The sequence below is a fragment of the Oncorhynchus gorbuscha genome, linkage group LG14 (assembly GCF_021184085.1).
Source record: "Oncorhynchus gorbuscha isolate QuinsamMale2020 ecotype Even-year linkage group LG14, OgorEven_v1.0, whole genome shotgun sequence".
Lineage (NCBI taxonomy): Eukaryota > Metazoa > Chordata > Actinopteri > Salmoniformes > Salmonidae > Oncorhynchus > Oncorhynchus gorbuscha.
The window spans coordinates 9,754,070-9,779,211 of NC_060186.1; the positions used below are offsets into that span (position 1 = coordinate 9,754,070).

At 44.2% G+C, this 25,142-nt stretch overlaps 1 protein-coding gene across 5 annotated transcripts in view; it reads right to left on the bottom strand.

Moving 5' to 3' along the window:
* Positions 1-25,142, bottom strand: part of LOC123994386 (UHRF1-binding protein 1-like) — a 64,895-nt gene that overhangs the window by 36,406 nt on the left and 3,347 nt on the right. For all 5 annotated transcript variants that reach the window (XM_046296907.1, XM_046296909.1, XM_046296906.1 and 2 more), the window contains exons 2-6: positions 15,952-16,114; positions 13,363-13,401; positions 11,012-11,103; positions 10,635-10,824; positions 10,392-10,532 (exon numbers count right to left, since the gene is read on the bottom strand). In XM_046296907.1, the coding sequence (XP_046152863.1) occupies positions 10,392-10,532; positions 10,635-10,824; positions 11,012-11,103; positions 13,363-13,401; positions 15,952-16,114 (625 nt within the window). The remainder of the gene's footprint in view (positions 1-10,391; positions 10,533-10,634; positions 10,825-11,011; positions 11,104-13,362; positions 13,402-15,951; positions 16,115-25,142) is intronic.

The window sequence follows — 25,142 nt, forward strand, 5'->3', positions numbered from 1 at the left end:
CATATCCATGACTGACTGACTGACTGACTAAAAACACACACTCCATATCCATGACTGACTGACTGACTAAAAACACACACTCCATATCCATGACTGACTGACTGAAAACACACACTCCATATCCATGACTGACTGACTGACTGACTACACACACTCCATATCCATGACTGACTGACTGAAAACACACACTTCATATCCATGACTGACAGACTGAAAACACACACTTCATATCCATGACTGACAGACTGAAAACACACACTTCATATCCATGACTGACTGACTGAAAACACACACTCCATATCCATGACTGACTGACTGACTGACTAACACACACTCCATATCCATGACTGACTGACTGACTGAAAACACACACTCCATATCCATGACTGACTGACTGAAAACACACACTTCATATCCATGACTGACTGACTGACTGACTAACACACACTCCATATCCATGACTGACTGACTGACTGACTACACACACTCCATATCCATGACTGACTGACTGAAAACACACACTTCATATCCATGACTGACAGACTGAAAACACACACTTCATATCCATGACTGACAGACTGAAAACACACACTTCATATCCATGACTGACAGACTGAAAACACACTCCATATCCATGACTGACTGACTGACAACACACACTCCATATCCATGACTGACAGACTGAAAACACACACTTCATATCCATGACTGACAGACTGAAAACACACACTCCATATCCATGACTGACTGACTGAAAACACACACTCCATATCCATGACTGACTGACTGACTGACTAAAAACACACACTCCATATCCATGACTGACTGACTGACTAAAAACACACACTCCATATCCATGACTGACTGACTGAAAACACACACTCCATATCCATGACTGACTGACTGACTGACAACACACACTCCATATCCATGACTGACTGACTGAAAACACACACTCCATATCCATGACTGACAGACTGAAAACACACACTTCATATCCATGACTGACAGACTGAAAACACACACTCCATATCCATGACTGACTGACTGAAAACACACACTCCATATCCATGACTGACTGACTGACTGATAACACACACTCCATATCCATGACTGACTGACTGACTGACAACACACACTCCATATCCATGACTGACTGACTGAAAACACACACTTCATATCCATGACTGACTGACTGACTGACTAACACACACTCCATATCCATGACTGACTGACTGACTGACTACACACACTCCATATCCATGACTGACTGACTGAAAACACACACTTCATATCCATGACTGACAGACTGAAAACACACACTTCATATCCATGACTGACAGACTGAAAACACACACTTCATATCCATGACTGACAGACTGAAAACACACTCCATATCCATGACTGACTGACTGAAAACACACTCCATATCCATGACTGACTGACTGAAAACACACACTCCATATCCATGACTGACTGACTGACTGACTAAAAACACACACTCCATATCCATGACTGACTGACTGACTAAAAACACACACTCCATATCCATGACTGACTGACTGAAAACACACACTCCATATCCATGACTGACTGACTGAAAACACACACTCCATATCCATGACTGACTGACTGAAAACACACACTCCATATCCATGACTGACTGACTGACTGACAAACACACACTCCATATCCATGACTGACTACACACACTCCATATCCATGACTGACTGACTGACTGACAACACACACTCCATATCCATGACTGACTGACTGACTGAAAACACACACTCCATATCCATGACTGACTGACTGAAAACACACACTCCATATCCATGACTGACTGACTGACTGACTGACTGACTAAAAACACACACTCCATATCCATGACTGACTGACTGACTAAAAACACACACTCCATATCCATGACTGATTGACTGAAAACACACACTCCATATCCATGACTGATTGACTGAAAACACACACTTCATATCCATGACTGACTGACTGACTGACAACACACACTCCATATCCATGACTGACTGACTGACTGACTACACACACTCCATATCCATGACTGACTGACTGACTGACTGACTACACACACTCCATATCCATGACTGACTGACTGACTGAAAACACACACTCCATATCCATGACTGACTGACTGACTGACAACACACACTCCATATCCATGACTGACTGACTGACTGACTGACTGACTGACAACACACACTCCCTATCCATGACTGACTGACTGACTGAAAACACACACTCCATATCCATGACTGACTGACTGACTGAAAACACACACTCCATATCCATGACTGACTGACTGACTGACTGACTGACTGACTGACTGACTGACAACACACACTCCCTATCCATGACTGACTGACTGACTGAAAACACACACTCCATATCCATGACTGACTGACTGACTGAAAACACACACTCCATATCCATGACTGACTGACTGAAAACACACACTCCATATCCATGACTGACTGACTGACTGAAAACACACACTCCATATCCATGACTGACTGACAGACTGAAAACACACACTCCATATCCATGACTGACTGACAGACTGAAAACACACACTTCATATCCATGACTGACAGACTGAAAACACACACTTCATATCCATGACTGACAGACTGAAAACACACACTTCATATCCATGACTGACAGACTGAAAACACACACTTCATATCCATGACTGACTGAAAACACACACTTCATATCCATGACTGACTGAAAACACACACTCCATATCCATGACTGACTGAAAACACACACTCCATATCCATGACTGACTGAAAACACACACTCCATATCCATGACTGACTGAAAACACACACTCCATATCCATGACTGACTGACTGACTGACTGAAAACACACACTTCATATCCATGACTGACTGACTGACTGACTGAAAACACACACTCCATATCCATGACTGACAGACTGAAAACACACACTCCATATCCATGACTGACTGACTGACTGAAAACACACTCCATATCCATGACTGACTGACTGACTGACAACACACACTCCATATCCGTGACTGACTGACTGAAAACACACACTCCATATCCGTGACTGACTGACTGAAAACACACTCCATATCCATGACTGACTGACTGAAAACACACACTTCATATCCATGACTGACTGAAAACACACACTCCATATCCATGACTGACTGAAAACACACTCCATATCCATGACTGACTGACTGACTGACTGAAAACACACACTTCATATCCCTGACTGACTGACTGACTGACTGAAAACACACACTCCATATCCATGACTGACTGACTGAAAACACACACTCCATATCCATGACTGACTGACTGACTGAAAACACACACTCCATATCCATGACTGACTGACTGACTGACTGACTGACTGACTGACTGACTAAAAACACACACTCCATATCCATGACTGACTGACTGACTAAAAACACACACTCCATATCCATGACTGACTGACTGACTAAAAACACACACTCCATATCCATGACTGATTGACTGAAAACACACACTCCATATCCATGACTGATTGACTGAAAACACACACTTCATATCCATGACTGACTGACTGACTGACAACACACACTCCATATCCATGACTGACTGACTGACTGACTACACACACTCCATATCCATGACTGACTGACTGACTGACTACACACACTCCATATCCATGACTGACTGACTGACTGACTGACTGACACACTCCATATCCATGACTGACTGACTGACTGAAAACACACACTCCATATCCATGACTGACTGACTGACTGAAAACACACACTCCATATCCATGACTGACTGACTGACTGACAACACACACTCCATATCCATGACTGACTGACTGACTGACTGACTGACTGACTGACTGACTGACTGACAACACACACTCCATATCCATGACTGACTGACTGACTGAAAACACACACTCCATATCCATGACTGACTGACTGACTGACTACACACACTCCATATCCATGACTGACTGACTGACTGAAAACACACACTCCATATCCATGACTGACTGACTGACTGAAAACACACACTCCATATCCATGACTGACTGACTGACTGAAAACACACACTCCATATCCATGACTGACTGACAGACTGAAAACACACACTCCATATCCATGACTGACTGACTGAAAACACACACTTCATATCCATGACTGACTGAAAACACACACTCCATATCCATGACTGACTGAAAACACACTCCATATCCATGACTGACTGACTGACTGACTGAAAACACACACTTCATATCCATGACTGACTGACTGACTGACTGACTGAAAACACACACTCCATATCCATGACTGACTGACTGAAAACACACACTCCATATCCATGACTGACTGACTGACTGAAAACACACACTCCATATCCATGACTGACTGACTGACTGACTGACTGACTGACTGACTGACTGACTAAAAACACACACTCCATATCCATGACTGACTGACTGACTAAAAACACACACTCCATATCCATGACTGACTGACTGACTAAAAACACACACTCCATATCCATGACTGATTGACTGAAAACACACACTCCATATCCATGACTGATTGACTGAAAACACACACTTCATATCCATGACTGACTGACTGACTGACAACACACACTCCATATCCATGACTGACTGACTGACTGACTACACACACTCCATATCCATGACTGACTGACTGACTGACTACACACACTCCATATCCATGACTGACTGACTGACTGACTGACAACACACACTCCATATCCATGACTGACTGACTGACTGAAAACACACACTCCATATCCATGACTGACTGACTGACTGAAAACACACACTCCATATCCATGACTGACTGACTGACTGACAACACACACTCCATATCCATGACTGACTGACTGACTGACTGACTGACTGACTGACTGACTGACTGACTGACTGACTGACTGACTGACTGACTGACTGACTGACTGACTGACTGACAACACACACTCCATATCCATGACTGACTGACTGACTGAAAACACACACTCCATATCCATGACTGACTGACTGACTGACTACACACACTCCATATCCATGACTGACTGACTGACTGAAAACACACACTCCATATCCATGACTGACTGACTGACTGAAAACACACACTCCATATCCATGACTGACTGACTGACTGAAAACACACACTCCATATCCATGACTGACTGACAGACTGAAAACACACACTTCATATCCATGACTGACAGACTGAAAACACACACTTCATATCCATGACTGACAGACTGAAAACACACACTTCATATCCATGACTGACAGACTGAAAACACACACTTCATATCCATGACTGACAGACTGAAAACACACACTTCATATCCATGACTGACAGACTGAAAACACACACTTCATATCCATGACTGACTGAAAACACACACTTCATATCCATGACTGACTGAAAACACACACTCCATATCCATGACTGACTGAAAACACACACTCCATATCCATGACTGACTGACTGACTGACTGAAAACACACACTTCATATCCATGACTGACTGACTGACTGACTGACTGACTGACTGAAAACACACACTCCATATCCATGACTGACTGACTGAAAACACACACTTCATATCCATGACTGACAGACTGAAAACACACACTCCATATCCATGACTGACTGACTGACTGACTGAAAACACACTCCATATCCATGACTGACTGACTGACTGACAACACACACTCCATATCCGTGACTGACTGACTGAAAACACACACTCCATATCCGTGACTGACTGACTGAAAACACACTCCATATCCATGACTGACTGACTGACTGACTGACTGAAAACACACACTTCATATCCATGACTGACTGAAAACACACACTCCATATCCATGACTGACTGAAAACACACACTCCATATCCATGACTGACTGACTGACTGACTGAAAACACACACTTCATATCCATGACTGACTGACTGACTGACTGACTGAAAACACACACTCCATATCCATGACTGACTGACTGAAAACACACACTTCATATCCATGACTGACAGACTGAAAACACACACTCCATATCCATGACTGACTGACTGACTGAAAACACACTCCATATCCATGACTGACTGACTGACTGACAACACACACTCCATATCCGTGACTGACTGACTGAAAACACACACTCCATATCCGTGACTGACTGACTGACTGACTGACTGAAAACACACACTCCATATCCGTGACTGACTGACTGAAAACACACACTCCATATCCGTGACTGACTGACTGACTGACTGACTGAAAACACACACTCCATATCCATGACTGACTGAAAACACACACTCCATATCCATGACTGACTGACTGAAAACACACACTCCATATCCATGACTGACTGACTGAAAACACACACTCCATATCCATGACTGACTGACTGACTGAAAACACACACTCCATATCCATGACTGACTGACAGACTGAAAACACACACTTCATATCCATGACTGACAGACTGAAAACACACACTTCATATCCATGACTGACAGACTGAAAACACACACTTCATATCCATGACTGACAGACTGAAAACACACACTTCATATCCATGACTGACAGACTGAAAACACACACTTCATATCCATGACTGACAGACTGAAAACACACACTTCATATCCATGACTGACTGAAAACACACACTTCATATCCATGACTGACTGAAAACACACACTCCATATCCATGACTGACTGAAAACACACACTCCATATCCATGACTGACTGACTGACTGACTGAAAACACACACTTCATATCCATGACTGACAGACTGACTGACTGACAACACACACTCCATATCCATGACTGACAGACTGAAAACACACACTCCATATCCATGACTGACTGACTGACTGAAAACACACTCCATATCCACTGACTGACTGACTGACTGACTGAACACACACACTCCATATCCGTGACTGACTGACTGAAAACACACACTCCATATCCGTGACTGACTGACTGAAAACACACTCCATATCCATGACTGACTGACTGAAAACACACACTTCATATCCATGACTGACTGAAAACACACACTCCATATCCATGACTGACTGAAAACACACTCCATATCCATGACTGACTGACTGACTGACTGAAAACACACACTTCATATCCATGACTGACTGACTGACTGACTGACTGACTGACTGAAAACACACACTCCATATCCATGACTGACTGACTGAAAACACACACTCCATATCCATGACTGACTGACTGACTGAAAACACACACTCCATATCCATGACTGACTGACTGACTGACTGACTGACTGACTGACTGACTGACTGACTGAAAACACACACTCCATATCCATGACTGACTGACTGACTGAAAAACACACACTCCATATCCATGACTGACTGACTGACTAAAAACACACACTCCATATCCATGACTGATTGACTGAAAACACACACTCCATATCCATGACTGATTGACTGAAAACACACACTTCATATCCATGACTGACTGACTGACTGACAACACACACTCCATATCCATGACTGACTGACTGACTGACTAACACACTCCATATCCATGACTGACTGACTGACTGACTGAAAACACACACTCCATATCCATGACTGACTGACTGACTGACTGAAAACACACACTCCATATCCATGACTGACTGACTGACTGAAAACACACACTCCATATCCATGACTGACTGACTGAAAACACACACTCCATATCCATGACTGACTGACTGACTGAAACACACACTCCATATCCATGACTGACTGACTGACTGACTGACTGACTGACTGACTGACTACACACACTCCATATCCATGACTGACTGACTGACTGAAAACACACACTCCATATCCATGACTGACTGACTGACTGACTACACACACTCCATATCCATGACTGACTGACTGACTGAAAACACACACTCCATATCCATGACTGACTGACTGACTGAAAACACACACTCCATATCCATGACTGACTGACTGACTGAAAACACACACTCCATATCCATGACTGACTGACAGACTGAAAACACACACTTCATATCCATGACTGACAGACTGAAAACACACACTTCATATCCATGACTGACAGACTGAAAACACACACTTCATATCCATGACTGACAGACTGAAAACACACACTTCATATCCATGACTGACAGACTGAAAACACACACTTCATATCCATGACTGACAGACTGAAAACACACACTTCATATCCATGACTGACTGAAAACACACACTTCATATCCATGACTGACTGAAAACACACACTCCATATCCATGACTGACTGAAAACACACACTCCATATCCATGACTGACTGACTGACTGACTGAAAACACACACTTCATATCCATGACTGACTGACTGACTGACTGACTGAAAACACACACTCCATATCCATGACTGACTGACTGAAAACACACACTTCATATCCATGACTGACAGACTGACTGAAAACACACTCCATATCCATGACTGACTGACTGACTGACAACACACACTCCATATCCGTGACTGACTGACTGAAAACACACACTCCATATCCATGACTGACTGACTGACTGACTGACTGAAAACACACACTCCATATCCGTGACTGACTGACTGAAAACACACACTCCATATCCATGACTGACTGACTGACTGAAAACACACACTCCATATCCATGACTGACTGAAAACACACACTCCATATCCATGACTGACTGACTGAAAACACACACTCCATATCCATGACTGACTGAAAACACACACTCCATATCCATGACCGACTGACTGACTGACTGACTGACTGACTGAAAACACACTCCATATCCATGACTGACTGACTGACTGAAAACACACACTCCATATCAATGACTGACTGACTGAAAACACACACTCCATATCCATGACTGACTGAAAACACACACTCCATATCCATGACCGACTGACTGACTGAAAACACACACTCCATATCCATGACTGACTGACTGACTGAAAACACACACTTCATATCAATGACTGACTGACTGAAAACACACACTCCATATCCATGACTGACTGAAAACACACACTCCATATCCATGACTGACTGACTGAAAACACACACTCCATATCCATGACTGACAGACTGAAAACACACACTCCATATCCATGACTGACAGACTGAAAACACACACTCCATATCCATGACTGACAGACTGAAAACACACACTCCATATCCATGACTGACAGACTGAAAACACACACTCCATATCCATGACTGACAGACTGAAAACACACACTTCATATCCATGACTGACTGACTGAAAACACACACTTCATATCCATGACTGACAGACTGAAAACACACACTCCATATCCATGACTGACTGACTGACTGACAACACACACTCCATATCCATGACTGACTGACTGACTGAAAACACACACTCCATATCCATGACTGACTGAAAACACACACTCCATATCCATGACTGACTGAAAACACACACTCCATATCCATGACTGACTGAAAACACACACTCCATATCCATGACTGACTGACTGACTGACTGAAAACACACTCCATATCCATGACTGACTGACTGACTGACTGAAAACACACTCCATATCCATGACTGACTGTCTGACTGACTGAAAACACACACTCCATATCCATCACTGACTGACTGACTGACTGACTGAAAACACACACTCCATATCCATATCCATGACTGACTGTCTGACTGGATAAAGTACATACTCAGCACACAGTAATCTGTGGTCGTTCAAAATCATATCTTTGTTTGTTTTCACACACACAGACGAAGGAGTGTGTATACAACCCACACGCTTTTATCTGTTCAAACAGTGGCTGCAGGGCTTGCTGGTGTGTGAGATAAAGATCTTTGTTTACTGAAGCTGATTCTGCAGGCTGTAGCCCACATAGTGTTCTCTATTCTATTAGACCAAGGACTGTTCTGAGTGCGTGTGTGACTGCGCCGTGTGTGTGTGTGTGTGTGTGTCGTACCCGTCTCTTGAGGGCAACTGATCTTGGACTGGTTGGTGATGAGGCGGATGTGTGTGCGTGTGACTGTATAGTGCATGTCCTACCAGTCTCTTCAGAGTGGCACTGATTTTGGGTCAGTGTGTATCAGTGTGTTGTGTGTGTGCACGCTTCCGTGAGTGTGCGTCCTGCTGGCCTCTTCAGAGTGACATTAATATTGGACTGGTTGTTGATGAGGTGTGTGTGTGTTTGCACCTAAGCGTGTGTTTGTGTTTCCTTGCCCACATGTCTGCATGTGTGTGGCGTATTGTACCCGTCTCTTCAGGGTGACTCTGATCTTGGACTGGTTGGTGATGAGACGGATGGGGGCACTCAGCATCTCGTTCTGGGCACTCTGGATGGCGTCCGCCTCGATGCGGATCATCTGCCAGCTGATCTCCTTAAACGTCAGGATCTGAGGGGCGCACAGGTAGCCATGGTTACACACAAACACACGCTGTTTACGGTGGGTTACGGTGGTTACATACACTTCTATGCGTGTATGCAGTGCACCCACCTCTCCTCTGTGTGGGTCCTGTATGCGTGTGAAGCGGAGGTCCGACAGGCTCCAGCTGGTGTTGACAGAGTAGACCTGCAGCTGGCTCAACTCAAAGGAGGCGTTGAACGCCTTGGCACTGATCTTCACCACGATGGAGTTGATGGACAGAGAGATGCCCTCCACCACCTTCTCAGCAAAGCCATACTCACTGGGGGAGTGGGGGAAGAGGAGGAGGTAGGCAATTGAAGGCTGGATTTGGATGAACTGAATGCAGGTGTTTTTTAATAAAGTATTTCAGCCCTATTGCACAAGGACAGGCAGACAGACACCATACAATTACACACAACTACCCTCTGAAAGGGGGGGAGAAAGAGAGAAAGAGCGTCAGCTCCCACCTTTGCCCCGAGGCTGTTGCTATGGGAGACGGGCCGTTGGGAGGGCGGGGCTCATCACAGGTACTCATCTCCATTACCACCTTGTCCAGGGTCTGGGAGACAAAGAGATGCAGACGATTACCACACACACACACACACACACCAGGACTCAACATTAACGGTTGTCTGCTTGTCCGTGTAAGTAATAAAAAAATAGTCGGACATGATCATGGATTAAGTTGGAATGGACAAGAAAATAAAAAAGATGGTTTGATTTTTGCACAATGAGGCAACTCTCATCAGAAGTGAATGAGTGGCATCCAGATTAGTGTGTAGCACACTGGACTCAATCTCTACAGAGCACTTCAGAGGATAATTACTGTAGGCCTTTATTGACAGGCACGTGCAGTCTTTCAATCAGTCACGAGATGTGTTTTTGAGATCAAAGCGAACATACCTGCGTGCACACATTTGTTGATATTTACTGCTAATTAATTAATTATTTGCCCAGTTATAGCTCATTTTTGGTCAACAATGCAAATCCTGGAAAAGTCATGGTGTTCACATCACCTGCGTGTGACAGTGGGCTGTTGCTAGAGTTGGAAGAGAGACAGGTATTTGTGCAGCAAATAAAATAATAACAGTGTAGTTTGTCTGGTTAACTATACTGAACAAAAATATAAAAAAGGCAGCATGCAACAATAAGAACATTTGTACATTGAAATAAATAAATTAGGTCCTAATCTATGGATTTCACATGACTGGGCAGGTGCACAGCCATGGGTGGGCATTGGGGAGCCAGGCCCAGCCAATCAGAATGAGTTTCCCCCACAAAATGGCTTTATTACAGACAGAAATACCCCCCTCAGACGATCCCGCAGGTGAAGAAGCAGGATATGGAGGTCCTGGGCTGGCGTGGTTACACGTGGTCTGAGGTTGTGAGGCCGGTTGGAAGTACTGCCAAATTCTCTAAAACGACGTTGGAGGCAGCTTGTGGTATGGAAATGAACAGTCAATTCTCTGCCAACAGCTCTGGTGGACAATCCTGCAGTCAACATGCCAATTGTACGCTCCCTCAAAACATCTGTGGCCTTTTATTGTCCCTAGAAAAAGGTGCACCTGTATAATGAGCATGCTGTTAATCAGCTTCTTGATATGCAAAGGAGAAATGCTCACTAACAGGGATGTAAAAATGTATATATTTTTTTCCAGCTCATGAAACATGGGATCAACACTTTACATGTTGTGTTTATATTTTTGTTAAGTGTAGATGGCCAATTCAAAACATATTACAGTTTGTCTGGTTATCTCGCTAGTTAGCTATTAGCATGTACTAATGTCATTGTCATGTTCGATGTCCTAAAATAACTTTCCACCGGCACTTGTGTATAACCGCAAATGGCCGACACAGTTGATGCAGGTGCATAGTTGATGAAACCAATGCTGCATACTCCAGGTGTAAAACAGTCAAATGCACATAATTGGCTTGGATTCTCCTCTATTCAATACTGGCCATGTAATTCTGACAATTTTAAATATATATTCTTAGAATAGCCTAATTGACAAGTAACTACTCTGTCAAGATCTCCCCTCACTACGGAATATTTTTGCCTTACAAATAGATAAACATCTTAATTAACTACCTCACCTATCTCAGCCATTTGATCCCTGGTTCATTGAATGAGGAAATTATTTTATAAAGACATAGTGGTGCAGCGGTCTAAGGCACTGCATCGCAGTTCGTCACTAGAGACCCCGGTTCAATCCCGGGCTGTATTACAACCCGGCCGTGATCGAGAGTCCCATAGGGCGGGGCACAATTGGCCCAGCGTCGTTCGGGTTTAGCCGGGTCATGTTTCGGAGGGTTGACGGACCACGCGTCTTATACAGTAGCTCTCCAGACGGAGGGTTGACGGACCACGCGTCTTATACAGTAGCTCTCCAGACGGAGGGTTGACGGACCACGCGTCTTATACAGTAGCTCTCCAGACGGAGGGTTGACGGACCACGCGTCTTATACAGTAGCTCTCCAGACGGAGGGTTGACGGACCACGCGTCTTATACAGTAGCTCTCCAGACGGAGGGTTGACGGACCACGCGTCTTATACAGTAGCTCTCCAGACGGAGGGTTGACGGACCACGCGTCTTATACAGTAGCTCTCCAGACGGAGGGTTGACGGACCACGCGTCTTATACAGTAGCTCTCCAGACGGAGGGTTGACGGACCACGCGTCTTATACAGTAGGCTATCAGGGCAGTATTTTACTTTGTGGGGAGTTAAGTGCCTTGCTCAAGGCCACAACGGCAGGAGATGGTGGGGGGCAAGTGGCTAAAACTGTGTCAGCAATAGGGGGAAGGAGGGCGGGACTTACCAGAGAGATGGGGTGGGTCTTCAGCTTGGTCCATGGGATCTGTCAATGAAGACAAGAAATTACAGTCAGCCAGTCAAGCTCAGATAAGTGACAGTAATATTGGTTCAATATCATACACCAGCAATCTAGGTCGGCCCAACAACATCGGCACAGCCAAAATATGATCATATTTTCTTGCATTAAACCTATATGCTAAATACAGTCACATATTCCTTACATATTTTTCTGAAATGCATACAAATGTGTCTATTCCTGAAATAAATGTAATCGCTGTGAATGTAAATCAGCTGAAATGAGAGAGCCAGGCTGAGAGAATGAATCAAGGAGACAGTCTAGAGAAGCAGTCAGTGCCAGCATATTCCACTCCTCCCCAAACTACACTAATCCCTCTGAGCAGACCCTCTTAATCATGCCCGTGTCAAATCAAATAGCTTTTACACCAAAGAGTGATCTGCAGATTTGGGCATGTTCATCTTCCCCCACAACAAGTGACTCCCCGTTAAAAGGCTATAAACACTGAAATAAACATTTGGATATGTGGTGCTAATTGAATTACTACACTAAAACTGTATTTGATTTCTTCAGTCATTGAACTGAAATGGTTTAGCAAAGAGCCTGCACCTGTAGGTGATGTTGGAGCAGAGATTTAGACAAGGAAAGGAACAGTTTTTGGGTGCCTGAGTTGTGTGTGTCCTCTCCAATGAGGATGGGCATGTGTATTGTAACAGAAGATGGTGTGTGCGACTGTATGCGTTGGCATCTAAATCAGACAGAGTGATATCTTCTATAGCCTAAGTGTTACAGGAGTTAAACTGCAGCTGGGGGACCCACACACCCTCTTTTTCTCTCTAGATCAGTGGGAGCTATTAGCTATAGGTTCTGCTTGACCCAGGCCCACTGGTCCTCCCGGCTAAATGGCCCGGGCCCACTGGTCCTCCCGGCTAAATGGCCCAGGCCACCATTTCCCTGTTCCTATTGGCTAGATGTGACGCACTGGCAAAACTCCAAGGACTGAAACGTGGTGTGTGTCTGTATCCTATATGTATAAAGCATGTATTTGTGTGCGTGTGTAGTCTATATATAATGAGTATTAATGTGTGTATTTTGTATGTAATAATCTATGTAGAATGTGTTTATCTCCAGTCCAAGGACTGTAACGTGGTGGCCTCTAAGCTGAACCTGATCCTAGATGACCTGCTGTGGGTGCTGACTGACTCCCAGCTCAAAGCCATGGTCCAGTACGCCAAGTCACTCAACGAGGCCATGGACAAGTCTGCTCAGCAGAGGAAGAGCATGGCCACCGAGGACCAGGTACACAGACACACATGCAGCACGCATTACCTCAATGATAGGGCCATTACGACTGTAGCCTTACACCAAGGACAATGCACAGCGAGTGTGACACTTCAATAAACCTAAGTTAGTGACACTCAATGGGCCTCGTCTAAGAAAACACAGAGACATAACTTAAGACAATTTCAGAAGACAAAACTTTATCCTATCACAGTTTCAACGCTGGGCGGCTCCCCACTCTACTTGTTAGAATATATTGCCTGCTATGTAAAAGGGAAGGTCATGAGACAGGGATAAGATGAAGTCCTGAGACAGCAGAGATGAAATACAAGAGAGAATCATTAGGGCAAAGAAAACAGAGGGGGTTTCAGAAGAGGAAGGGGGAGAGGCTATCACTAGGAAATGGCTACAAAAAGACCCTCCCACAGTGACACAATAGATAGACATTGTAAAGAAATACGCCACATGGAGCGAATGACTTTTGCTTTAAGAACACAAGAGGTGAGAGGTCCGGAATACTGGGAAAAATGGGTTTCGTCTTGAAAAGGGTCTAATTCAAAGATGTCAATGTAACTAATATGATGACGTGATGGTGAAGGTATGAAGAGCACTGTAACTCACAGATCTTTTTTGTTGTTCTTTTAGTTTACGTTATTTGTACGTTCTTCGTGTTCCTACAATAAAAACTAAGTATTCAAATAAAGAGTAAGGAGAAGGCTGGTAGTAGAGACCTGTTGTTATTCTGCTCCATTCACCATCTCCAGGGAGTGTCAGATGATGTGCGCATACAGACACAGTTCATCTCAGTGCACTTCTATATCCACCGCTAACATTACGAGAGAAGGGAGAATGAAAGAGTGGGAGAGTGAGAGGGGAGAGAGGGGAGTGAGAGGGGGTGAGAGGGGGTGGGCAGGGTGAGAAGGGAGTGAGAGGGGAGTGAGAGGGGGTGGGCAGGGTGGGTGAGAGGGGGTGGGCAGGGTGAGAGGGGGTGGGTGAGAGGGGGTGAGAGGGGGTGGGCAGGGAGAGGGGAGAGGGGAGTGAGAGGGGGTGGGCAGGGTGAGAGGGGAGTGAGAGGGGGGGAGCAGGAGAGGGGGGTGGGCAGGGTGAGAGGGGAGTGAGAGGGGGTGGGCAGGGTGAGAGGGGGTGAGAGGGGGGGGCAGGGTGGGCAGGGTGAGAGGTAGCAGACAGTAAAATTGAAATATAGACTAAGATGGTGGGGTTCATCTGAGGAGAGGGACAAAGGGCGAAAGCACCGCCCAGAGTGCAGGTGTGTGCGCATGTCGCCCTCGCTCTTACTCGGATGGCAGCCTTGTTGCAGCCCACTTTGTTGATGGCCAGCCAGGTGGGCAGGTCCAACATGCTCTGCAGTACCTCCTCATCCAGCTCCAGGTTGGTGAGCTGGCCCTCGCCCTTCAACGTGCTCAGGTTGATCTTGTCTGGGGACAGGTTCTTAGCAAACCTGCAGGGGGAAGAGGAAGGGAGAGGAGAAAATTAGTATTGTTGTTATTCATTCAACATCAAGGAAAGAAGTCCTTAACATACATCATAACTACAAATACAAGACACCACTGCTATTGGGAGGGAGAGACTAAGCGAAAGACAGGAGAGAGAATTGCATTTAACCTGTCTTTATTGGCACAATTCATTAGAGTACAGTCCCCCTCTCTCCCTTACCACCAACGAGAAGAGAGAAAAATAAAGGCAAGGGCAGACAAGAAAGATAATGGACAAGGAAAGAAAGACAGAAGAGAGAGAGACAAGGGAGCCAACCAAATCAGCCTGTTAAAAGTGGTGAGCAAACCTTTGGAAAAGATTGTTTGATCAATTAAAGTTATTTTACAGAAAACTAATTAACAGCAGACTTTCTGCATGCTTATTGGGAAGGGCAATCAACATGCTCGGCACTGACAAATGACTGATGATTGGCTGAAAGAAATTGATATTAAGAAGATAGTGGGAACTGTTTTGTTACACTTCAGTGCAGCTTTTGCTGTCATTGATCATAACCTATTGCTGAAAAAAACATAGGTGTTATGGATTTGCATCATCTGCCATATTATGGACTGAGAGTTACCCATTTAATAAAACTCAGATGGTTTTCGTTAATGGAAGCCTCTCATACAAATTCAGTTCAGTGTGGTGTGGTGTACCGTAAGGCAGCCTGCTAGGGCCATTGTTTTCTGTTATTACAAATGACCTTCCACTGACCTTGAATAAGGCCTGTGTGTCTATGTACAATGATGACTCAACAGTATACACGTAGGCTACAACAGTAAAGTAAATAACTGAAACACTTAACATTGATCTCCAGTCAGTTTTAGAATGGACATCTAGCAATAGGCTGGTGCTCAGTATCAAAACTGAAAGCATAATTTTTGGGAGAAATGACAACACTAAACCTTGTTTAAATCTATTATTGAATAATGTGGCCATTGAGCAAGTTGAGGAGACTAAACTGCTGGGTGTAAACCTAGATAGCAGACGGTCATGGTCGAAACATATAGACTCAATGGTTGCAAAATAGGAAGAGGTCTGCCCAGACAGATCCTACAGGCCCTAGTTTTGTTGCACCTTGACTACTGCCCAGCTGTGTGATAATGTGTTACGTTCCCCAGTTTCTGTGTTGTGGTTAGTTAGGTGTGTGTTTCAAGATGGCTTCCTGAAATCCCCCCCCCCCCCCCCAAGCAGCTGATTGGTCGATTTCATGGCTAATTGGAGAGCTGACCTCGTCAAGTTACAGCTGTATCCGATTAGACTCCTTCTGAAGCTATATAAAAGCCAGTGTTCTGTTCAGGAGGGAGATGATTGCTGAGAGGAGTCTGATGGCTGTGTGTTATTTACTGTGTTGGTTGTTCTCAGAGGGAGATGATTGCTGAGAGGAGTCTGATGGCTGTGTGTTATTTACTGTGTTGGTTGTTCTCAGAGGGAGATGATTAGTGTGTCCTGTGTTTTCATTGTTGCGCAGAGGTATAATTTGTTGCCAGTATTTTTGTAGCCGTCCTACTAAGGTCTGTCTTTGACCATAGAACTGTGTTTTTTGATTCTTGAAATTGTTTAATTACATTTGAATAATTCTGTTTCATTTGTTCCCCGGGGGAAGGGGAAGGCACCTAGGGAGTGCTTAGGCAAGAGGCCCGCAGGCATACATGTACCCGTAGTATATTCACTGTCTAGGCACACTAGGTAAGACCTGGGCGGACCATCCCCTGTATTTTGGTTAGCGCACCAGGTGGTGTTAAGTAAGTAGTGGGTAGGCAGGTAAGGTAGGAGGGGACTTTGATATTTACTTTTGTTCAGTCCAGCCCCTTTCCCCCAAAATTACTGTGTGACTGAATAAATTCCTTGTAAACGGTACAATACTCTGCCTTTTGTCATCCTTACGCGCACCTACAGTCCCATACCTCTTTCACTTCACGGAGAGTTGAGTTGTAGCAGGGTGTTGCGTTCCCTCTTCATAGAGGCGTGTGTAACGTGTGGCAAAGGACATGGGTAAATTGCAGTTGATTCAGACCAAAGTAGCACATATCGCACTTAGATGTACATGGAGGGTGAATGTCCGTAGCATGCATGTCAATCTCTCCTGCCTCAGAGTTGAGGATAGATTGACTGCACCACTATTGGTCCTTGTGCAAGGTGTTGATGTGTTGAAGGTACCTAACTGTCTTTTCGTGCAGTTGGCACACAGTTCGGACACTCATCGGTACAAGACATGCAATCTGAGGTCTCTTCACAGTCCCCAGGTCCAGAACAGAGGCTGGGAAACGCAGTGTTAAATAGTCATGACTACATGGAACTCTGCCACCCTTGGTAACTCAAGCTAGGATTAAAACCAGATAAAGAGAACACCTTACTGCACAAAGGGGACTGTGGAGAGAGACAACCATTTTATATACATGTCTTGTATTGTAATTTGCACTGTACTATGTATTAGACCTAGATATTCTGTATGTACTGATATGTATGATGTTTTAAATGTATTTCAGTCCTTGACTAACAATGTTCTGTATTGTTTCATGTGGACCCCAGGAAAAGTAGCTGATGCTTTTGCAGCGGCTAATGAGGATCCTAATAAATACCAGTACCAAGGAGAAGCCAGATAGTAAAACAGAGTTCTGCTGAAAGTCATATTACAGACTTGGAAAAGAGGGAGACAGTGACATGTCTGCTGCCTTTTAAAACCGTACTCAAGGGTGTGTGAACTTTAGTGTCACACTGTCTCAACTGTAAGGGGATTCCCAACTCATATCTTTCATCAGGAGGTAGCACAGCCAATGGGTGTGTGTCCTAGGTTCCATCGCTAGGCCCCGCTCAAAGCTCTAACACTTACTGTGCCCATGACCTTGTGCCATAGTCCCTAGACTCCCTAACACAGTTTGTGGTTAGTAGTTAGCCAAACACCCACATACCAGGCAAAAGGTCATTGTCCTAATTACTGTTTACAGATAAAGAATTCCCAGTAACTCACAGCCGGATTTAATCAATCCACATTACACACAAAAACCTGTGTGTTTGTACAGCACAAGTGTGTGTCCATATACAGCCTGTTTGACTACATTAACTCATTTTATCGATCTACATTACACCACGACAACACACGGTCAACACACACACACAAATGTTAATGAAGCAGACTGCCACGGTTTGACTGCTGTAATCTTGTTATCTACCTGGTTGGCAGGCAGCTAATCTGACACAGATAGAAGTACCATGCTCTTAAATAGGACCAGATCAAAAGCTCCCAACTGTGCTGCAACATTCAGCCAACATCCTTTAACTCATATGTTAATAACCGCTAGATAGATTCACAACTCTGATACAACCGATGGCCTGGTAACTTATATAGCATGATTCATTTGTCCCACATCACAACCCATAGGCTATACCATATTGAAGAAAATAAGATGAAGTAACCCTTACATGCTGATCTAAGGTCAGTTTTCACTCATCATTCAACTGTTGAGGTTAGGATTGGGGAAGGTAAGCTGATCCTAGATCTATGGTTTGGGGCAGCAACTCCCATTCTAGTAAATTATTCATCTAGTCAAGACTCTCAGCACTCTCAGCGTGAAGGGCAGAGGGGCAGTGTGAACAGGCCACACAGAGAGAGCGAGCTCTGGTACAGTGAACTCCTGTACTTCGGTCAGTTGTGTTGCCGACTGTGGCCATAAGGAAGTAGCTAGATCCGATCAGCTTCCCTGGACTATCGCACTGACTCACACACAGTGACTGGAAACAGCTCACTAAACTTCCCCTGTACCTACCTCATTCCTGATCAAGCTTTTGTTTAAGTAGTTCCCTTATATGGGCTAACCTTTCTAGAGCTTATATGGGCTAACCTTTCTAGAGCTTATATGGGCTAACCTTTCTAGAGCTTATATGGGCTAACCTTTCTAGAGCTTATATGGGCTAACCTTTCTAGAGCTTATATGGGCTAACCTTTCTAGAGCTTATATGGGCTAACCTTTCTAGATCTTATATGGGCTAACCTTTCTAGGATATCTTTTTGAGCTTTTTAAAATGTGGGCTATCTTTCTGCCAACTGGGTTTTAGTTGAGTAACATGACTAAATTGTGTGCTGATCTTTGTTGGCTGTTTTGCTCAGTCTCAAATGGGACAAAAAATGATTAGAAGACAGTAAAAAGTAGAGGTCTACAGATTATGATTTTTCAACGCCTATACCGCTACAGATTATTGGAGGACAAAAAAACGCCGATACCGATTAATCGGCCGATTTAAAATTAATGTATTTGTAATGACAATTACAACAATACTGAATGAACACTTATTTTAACTTAATATAATACATCAATAAAATAAATTTAGCCTCAAATAATGAAGCATGTTCAATTTGGTTTAAATAATGCAAAAACAAAAGTGTTGCTCAGAACATGAGAACATATGAAAGCAGGTGGTTCCTTTTAACGCGAGTCTTCAATATTCCAAGGTAAGACGTTTTAGGATGTAGTTATTATAGGAATTATAGGACTATTTCTCTCTATACCATTTGTATTTCATATACCTTTGACTATTGGATGTTCTTATAGGCACTTTAGTATTGCCAGTGTAACAGTATACCTTCTGTCCCTCTCCTTGCTCCTACCTGGGGTGGAACCAGGAACACAACGACAACAGCCACCCTCGAAGCAGCGTTACCCACATGCAGAGCAAGGGGAACAACTACTCCAAGTCTCAGAGCGAGTGACGTTTGAAACGCTATTAGCTCGCACCCCGCTAACTAGCTAGCCATTTCACATCGTTACACCAGCCTAATCTCGGGAGTTGATAGGCTTGAAGTCATAAACAGCAGAGCTGCTGGCAAAACGCACGAAAGTCTTGTTTGAATGAATGCTTATGAGCCTGCTGGTGCCTACCACCGCTCCATCAAACTGCTCTTTCAAATTATAGACTTAATTATAACATAACACACAGAAATGCGAGCCGTAGGTCATTAATATGGTCAAATCCGGAAACTATCATCTCGAAAACAAGACGTTTATTCTTTCAGTGAAATACGGAACCGTTCTGTATTTTATCCAACGGGTGGCATCCATCAGTCTAAATATTCCTGCTACATTGCACAACCTTCAATGTTATGTCATAATTACGCAAAATTCTGGGAAATTAGTTCACAATGAGCCAGGCGGCCCACACTGTTGCATATACCCTGACTCTGCGTGCAATGAACGCAAGAGAAGTGACCATTTCACCTGGTTAATATTGCCTGCTAACCTGGATTTATTTTAGCTAAATATGCAGGTTTAAAAATATATACTTCTGTGTATTGATTTTAAGAAAGGCATTGATGTTTATGGTTAGGTACATGTTGGAGCAACGACAGTCCTTTTTCGCGAATGCGCACTGCATCGATTATATGCAACGCAGGACACGCTAGATAAACTAGTAATATCATCAACCATGTGTAGTTATAACTAGTGATTATGATTGATTATGTTTAATGCTAGCTAGAAACTTACCTTGGCTTCTTACTGCATTCGCGTAACAGGTGGGCTCCTCGTGAGGCAAGTGGTTAGAGAATTGGACTAGTTAACCGTAAGGTTGCAAGATTGAATCCCTGAGCTGACAAGGTAAAAATCTGTCGTTCTGCCCCTGAACAAGGCAGTTAATCCACCGTTCCTAGGCCGTCATTGAAAATAAGAATGTGTTCTTAACTAACTTGCCTAGTTAAATAAAGATTAAATAGTGTAATTTCTCTTTTTATAAAAGATAAAAATCGTCAAAATCGGGCATCCAAAATGACCGATTTCCGATTGTTATGAAAACTTGAACGGCACTAATTAAAATCGTCCATTCCGATTAATCCATCGACCTCTAGTAAAAATACCCTAAAACATTGTTAGAATCTGCCCTAGAGTAGAGGTATTAAATAAATTATTTTACAACGAAGTTGAAGGAGACTAACTGGCTTGAGGTGGATGAGGTATGAGGCGAGGCCAGGTTAAATTAAGCCAAGGCACCAGGGTTAACACCGATACTCCTCATTTATATTAGCATGATTCACCCCCTCTTCACCGTCATAGCTGGTGTTGGTGTGTGTCTGTCTGCATTTGTATTACACACACAACTTTTGGCCATGGTCTCCACAGGTTTTGTAAAATGGGGCCTGTAAGGCTCACCTTCTCCCTGCCTCCATCAGAGCCATATACATTACAATGCTCCGGGCCTCTGTGTGTGTGTGCCATTCGGATGGCCACACGATTCGTCGCTGATGTGTGTATTGTAGTCGGACCCACAGGAGATCCCCCAACCTTGACTGACTCAATCTAAACAAGGGATGACAAGGTCCCTTTGTCTGGAGCAACCTTCCTCAGGATACACAGACACACATTTGGGTTATTATTTGAGGGATAAACCAGTCGCCTGGCAGAATGTATTCAATTCAGTAGTCTCTGCAAAGATAGAAAGTGTGTGCGCGTGTATGTGTGCGTCCATTCTTCAGATTAAATTAGAGAATCAACTTGATTGGATGAACCTATAATCGAACTGCAGATGACCTGTTTCTGTTCTCACAGCTCACTGGAAACAGACCAATGAAACCTGCTCTGGTGCTGGAGTAATGGCCTTTATTTTATTAGGTCTAAGTACAACGCTTGTGTCCAATCTGACAACACGGTCTTCATTGAGTTGGCGTGTGTGCTCCAAACAGTGTGTTTATTCTATTAAACATGTGTCCATTATCACAACACTGCCTTCTGTTTGTGTCCATTTTGAAAACACTGTCTTTAAGTATTCTAGTTAATGTCCTTATATCTTGTGTTCCAACTGGTTTCTTCTTCACTATCAAGTACATTAGCATCCATTTTGGATACACTATTTTCTATGAGTTAGTGTAGAAAATAGGCCTCATTTCTTTATTGCAAATGAAGCCCAAGTATTTAAGCTAGTAAAGTATACCTAACTCCAAAAGGATGTGTGTTAAACAGTTTCCCTTCGAGAAGCAACTCATTTCATTGGTTACTTTTGTTTCCTGTGTAGCTTTTGACTGAGTCAGCAAATATGTTTAGCACAAGCAGGTTTGAATGATTAAGGAAATAACTGAACTCCAAAACTTTTCCCCAAAGCATGTTCCTCACTGTCATTTTTGGAATGTTCTTAGATTAAAACTCTTCTTAGCCAGCCCCTTTCCCCTCTCAGTCTTCTCTCGCTGACCCGGTGGTTATTATTTTGTATTTAGCGGCTGTGTGTATCGGTATCCCTCCATCTATCATCTGCCCATCTGTCCAGTCACATTCCTGCACGCATCATCAAGCCATGCCACAGAGACCACTAGTTGAATCAAATGAGTTAGTGCGGCACTAGAACAAAAATGTTCACCAACAGTTAGGGTCCCCTAGGAATGAAATGTTGAGGAGTAAACTGACATAGCCTGCTAGACAGAGGAGAAGGAAAGATGTAGAGAAAGAGATGGGCAGATGCATAGAGAGAAAGACAGACAGGGGACTGGAGCTGAGCATGTGACTAAAACAATGTTGACACCTGATCACAGTGAGCCTCAGTAGAATGAATATTTAACACAGCACAGGGCTCCCAGACGCACTCAATAATGACTGGACCACACACAAAGGCCCAACATCAGTGTGTGTGTGTGTGTGTGTTGTTTATGCGTGCACATTTAAGAGTCTCTGCGTGTTTGTGTGTAACCCCAGACCCTGCGGTGTCTGGCCCTGGTCCAGGGCCATGTCGGTACCTGATTCTCTTGGTTTAATGGGGAGGGACATCTTTATCAACTCACCCTTGGGACCACCTGAGAGCAGCAGCACACTGTTGGTGGAAACACCTCACACCACCAGCCACACTCGCATTTGTGTGTGTGTGTGTGTGTTCCCAAAGGCCAATGTTTTGACATACAACAAGGCCTCGAAGGCAAGAGTCAGACTTTCTCTCCTGCCTTCAGGAGGTCGTTGCAGATAGAAACACTGCTAGTATATCACAGACATGATGTTATCCTACTCTACATGACAGAAGGTTGATATGTTGCACCTCATTGAGTGGAACCCTGGTGAATATGCCCCAAGCATTGACATTGCTTGACATCACTATAATGAACAGTGGGTTTGGCTTCATCCAAGCAGGTCTGCTTCGAATGCACGACCAATCACGTAACGGCCCTAGGAACTGATAATGACATAATTCCCCCGGTCCTGTTGACGCTAAAAGTTGGCTTCTTCCAAGCAGGTCTGCTTCGAATGCACGACCAATCACGTAACGACCCTAGTAACTGATAATGACATAATTCCCCCGGTCCTGTTGACGCTAACAGTAATGTGCACACACACACACAGTCCAATGTTGTAGGACACTAAAGCTTTGTTCACATTGCCAGTTTGAAGTGATTCAAATCCTATCTTGTTGAATATCCGATCCAAATCTGTTCTGCTAAAAGCACATGAAATTGGTTATTTCAGGCCACATTTCAAACCACCTTCATAGGCGGTTTGAAATCAGATACAAATCTGATTCCTGGCCATGCGACTTGTGTCTGAATGGTCAAATCCAATGTATTTTCCTTCAAGTGGTTATCAGACTTAGTAGCCATCTAGGAACAAGATATGCCTAATATGTTGACAGTAAAAAAGTGGTAGCTAACTAGCTTGTTAATTGTTTACAAACAAATTAATGAATGTGCCAGCTAGCTGACTGCTGTGGCTAGCCAGCTAGCCGACTGCTGTGGCTAGCCAGCTAGCCGACTGCTGTGGCTAGCCAGCTAGCCGACTGCTGTGGCTAGCCAGCTAGCCGACTGCTGTGGCTAGCCAGCTAGCCGACTGCTGTGGCTAGCCAGCTAGCCGACTGCTGTGGCTAGCCAGCTAGCCGACTGCTGTGGCTAGCCAGCTAGCCGACTGCTGTGGCTAGCCAGCTAGCCGACTGCTGTGGCTAGCCAGCTAGCCGACTGCTGTGGCTAGCCAGCTAGCCGACTGCTGTGGCTAGCCAGCTAGCCGACTGCTGTGAGGAAGCATGAGCACCACCACCAA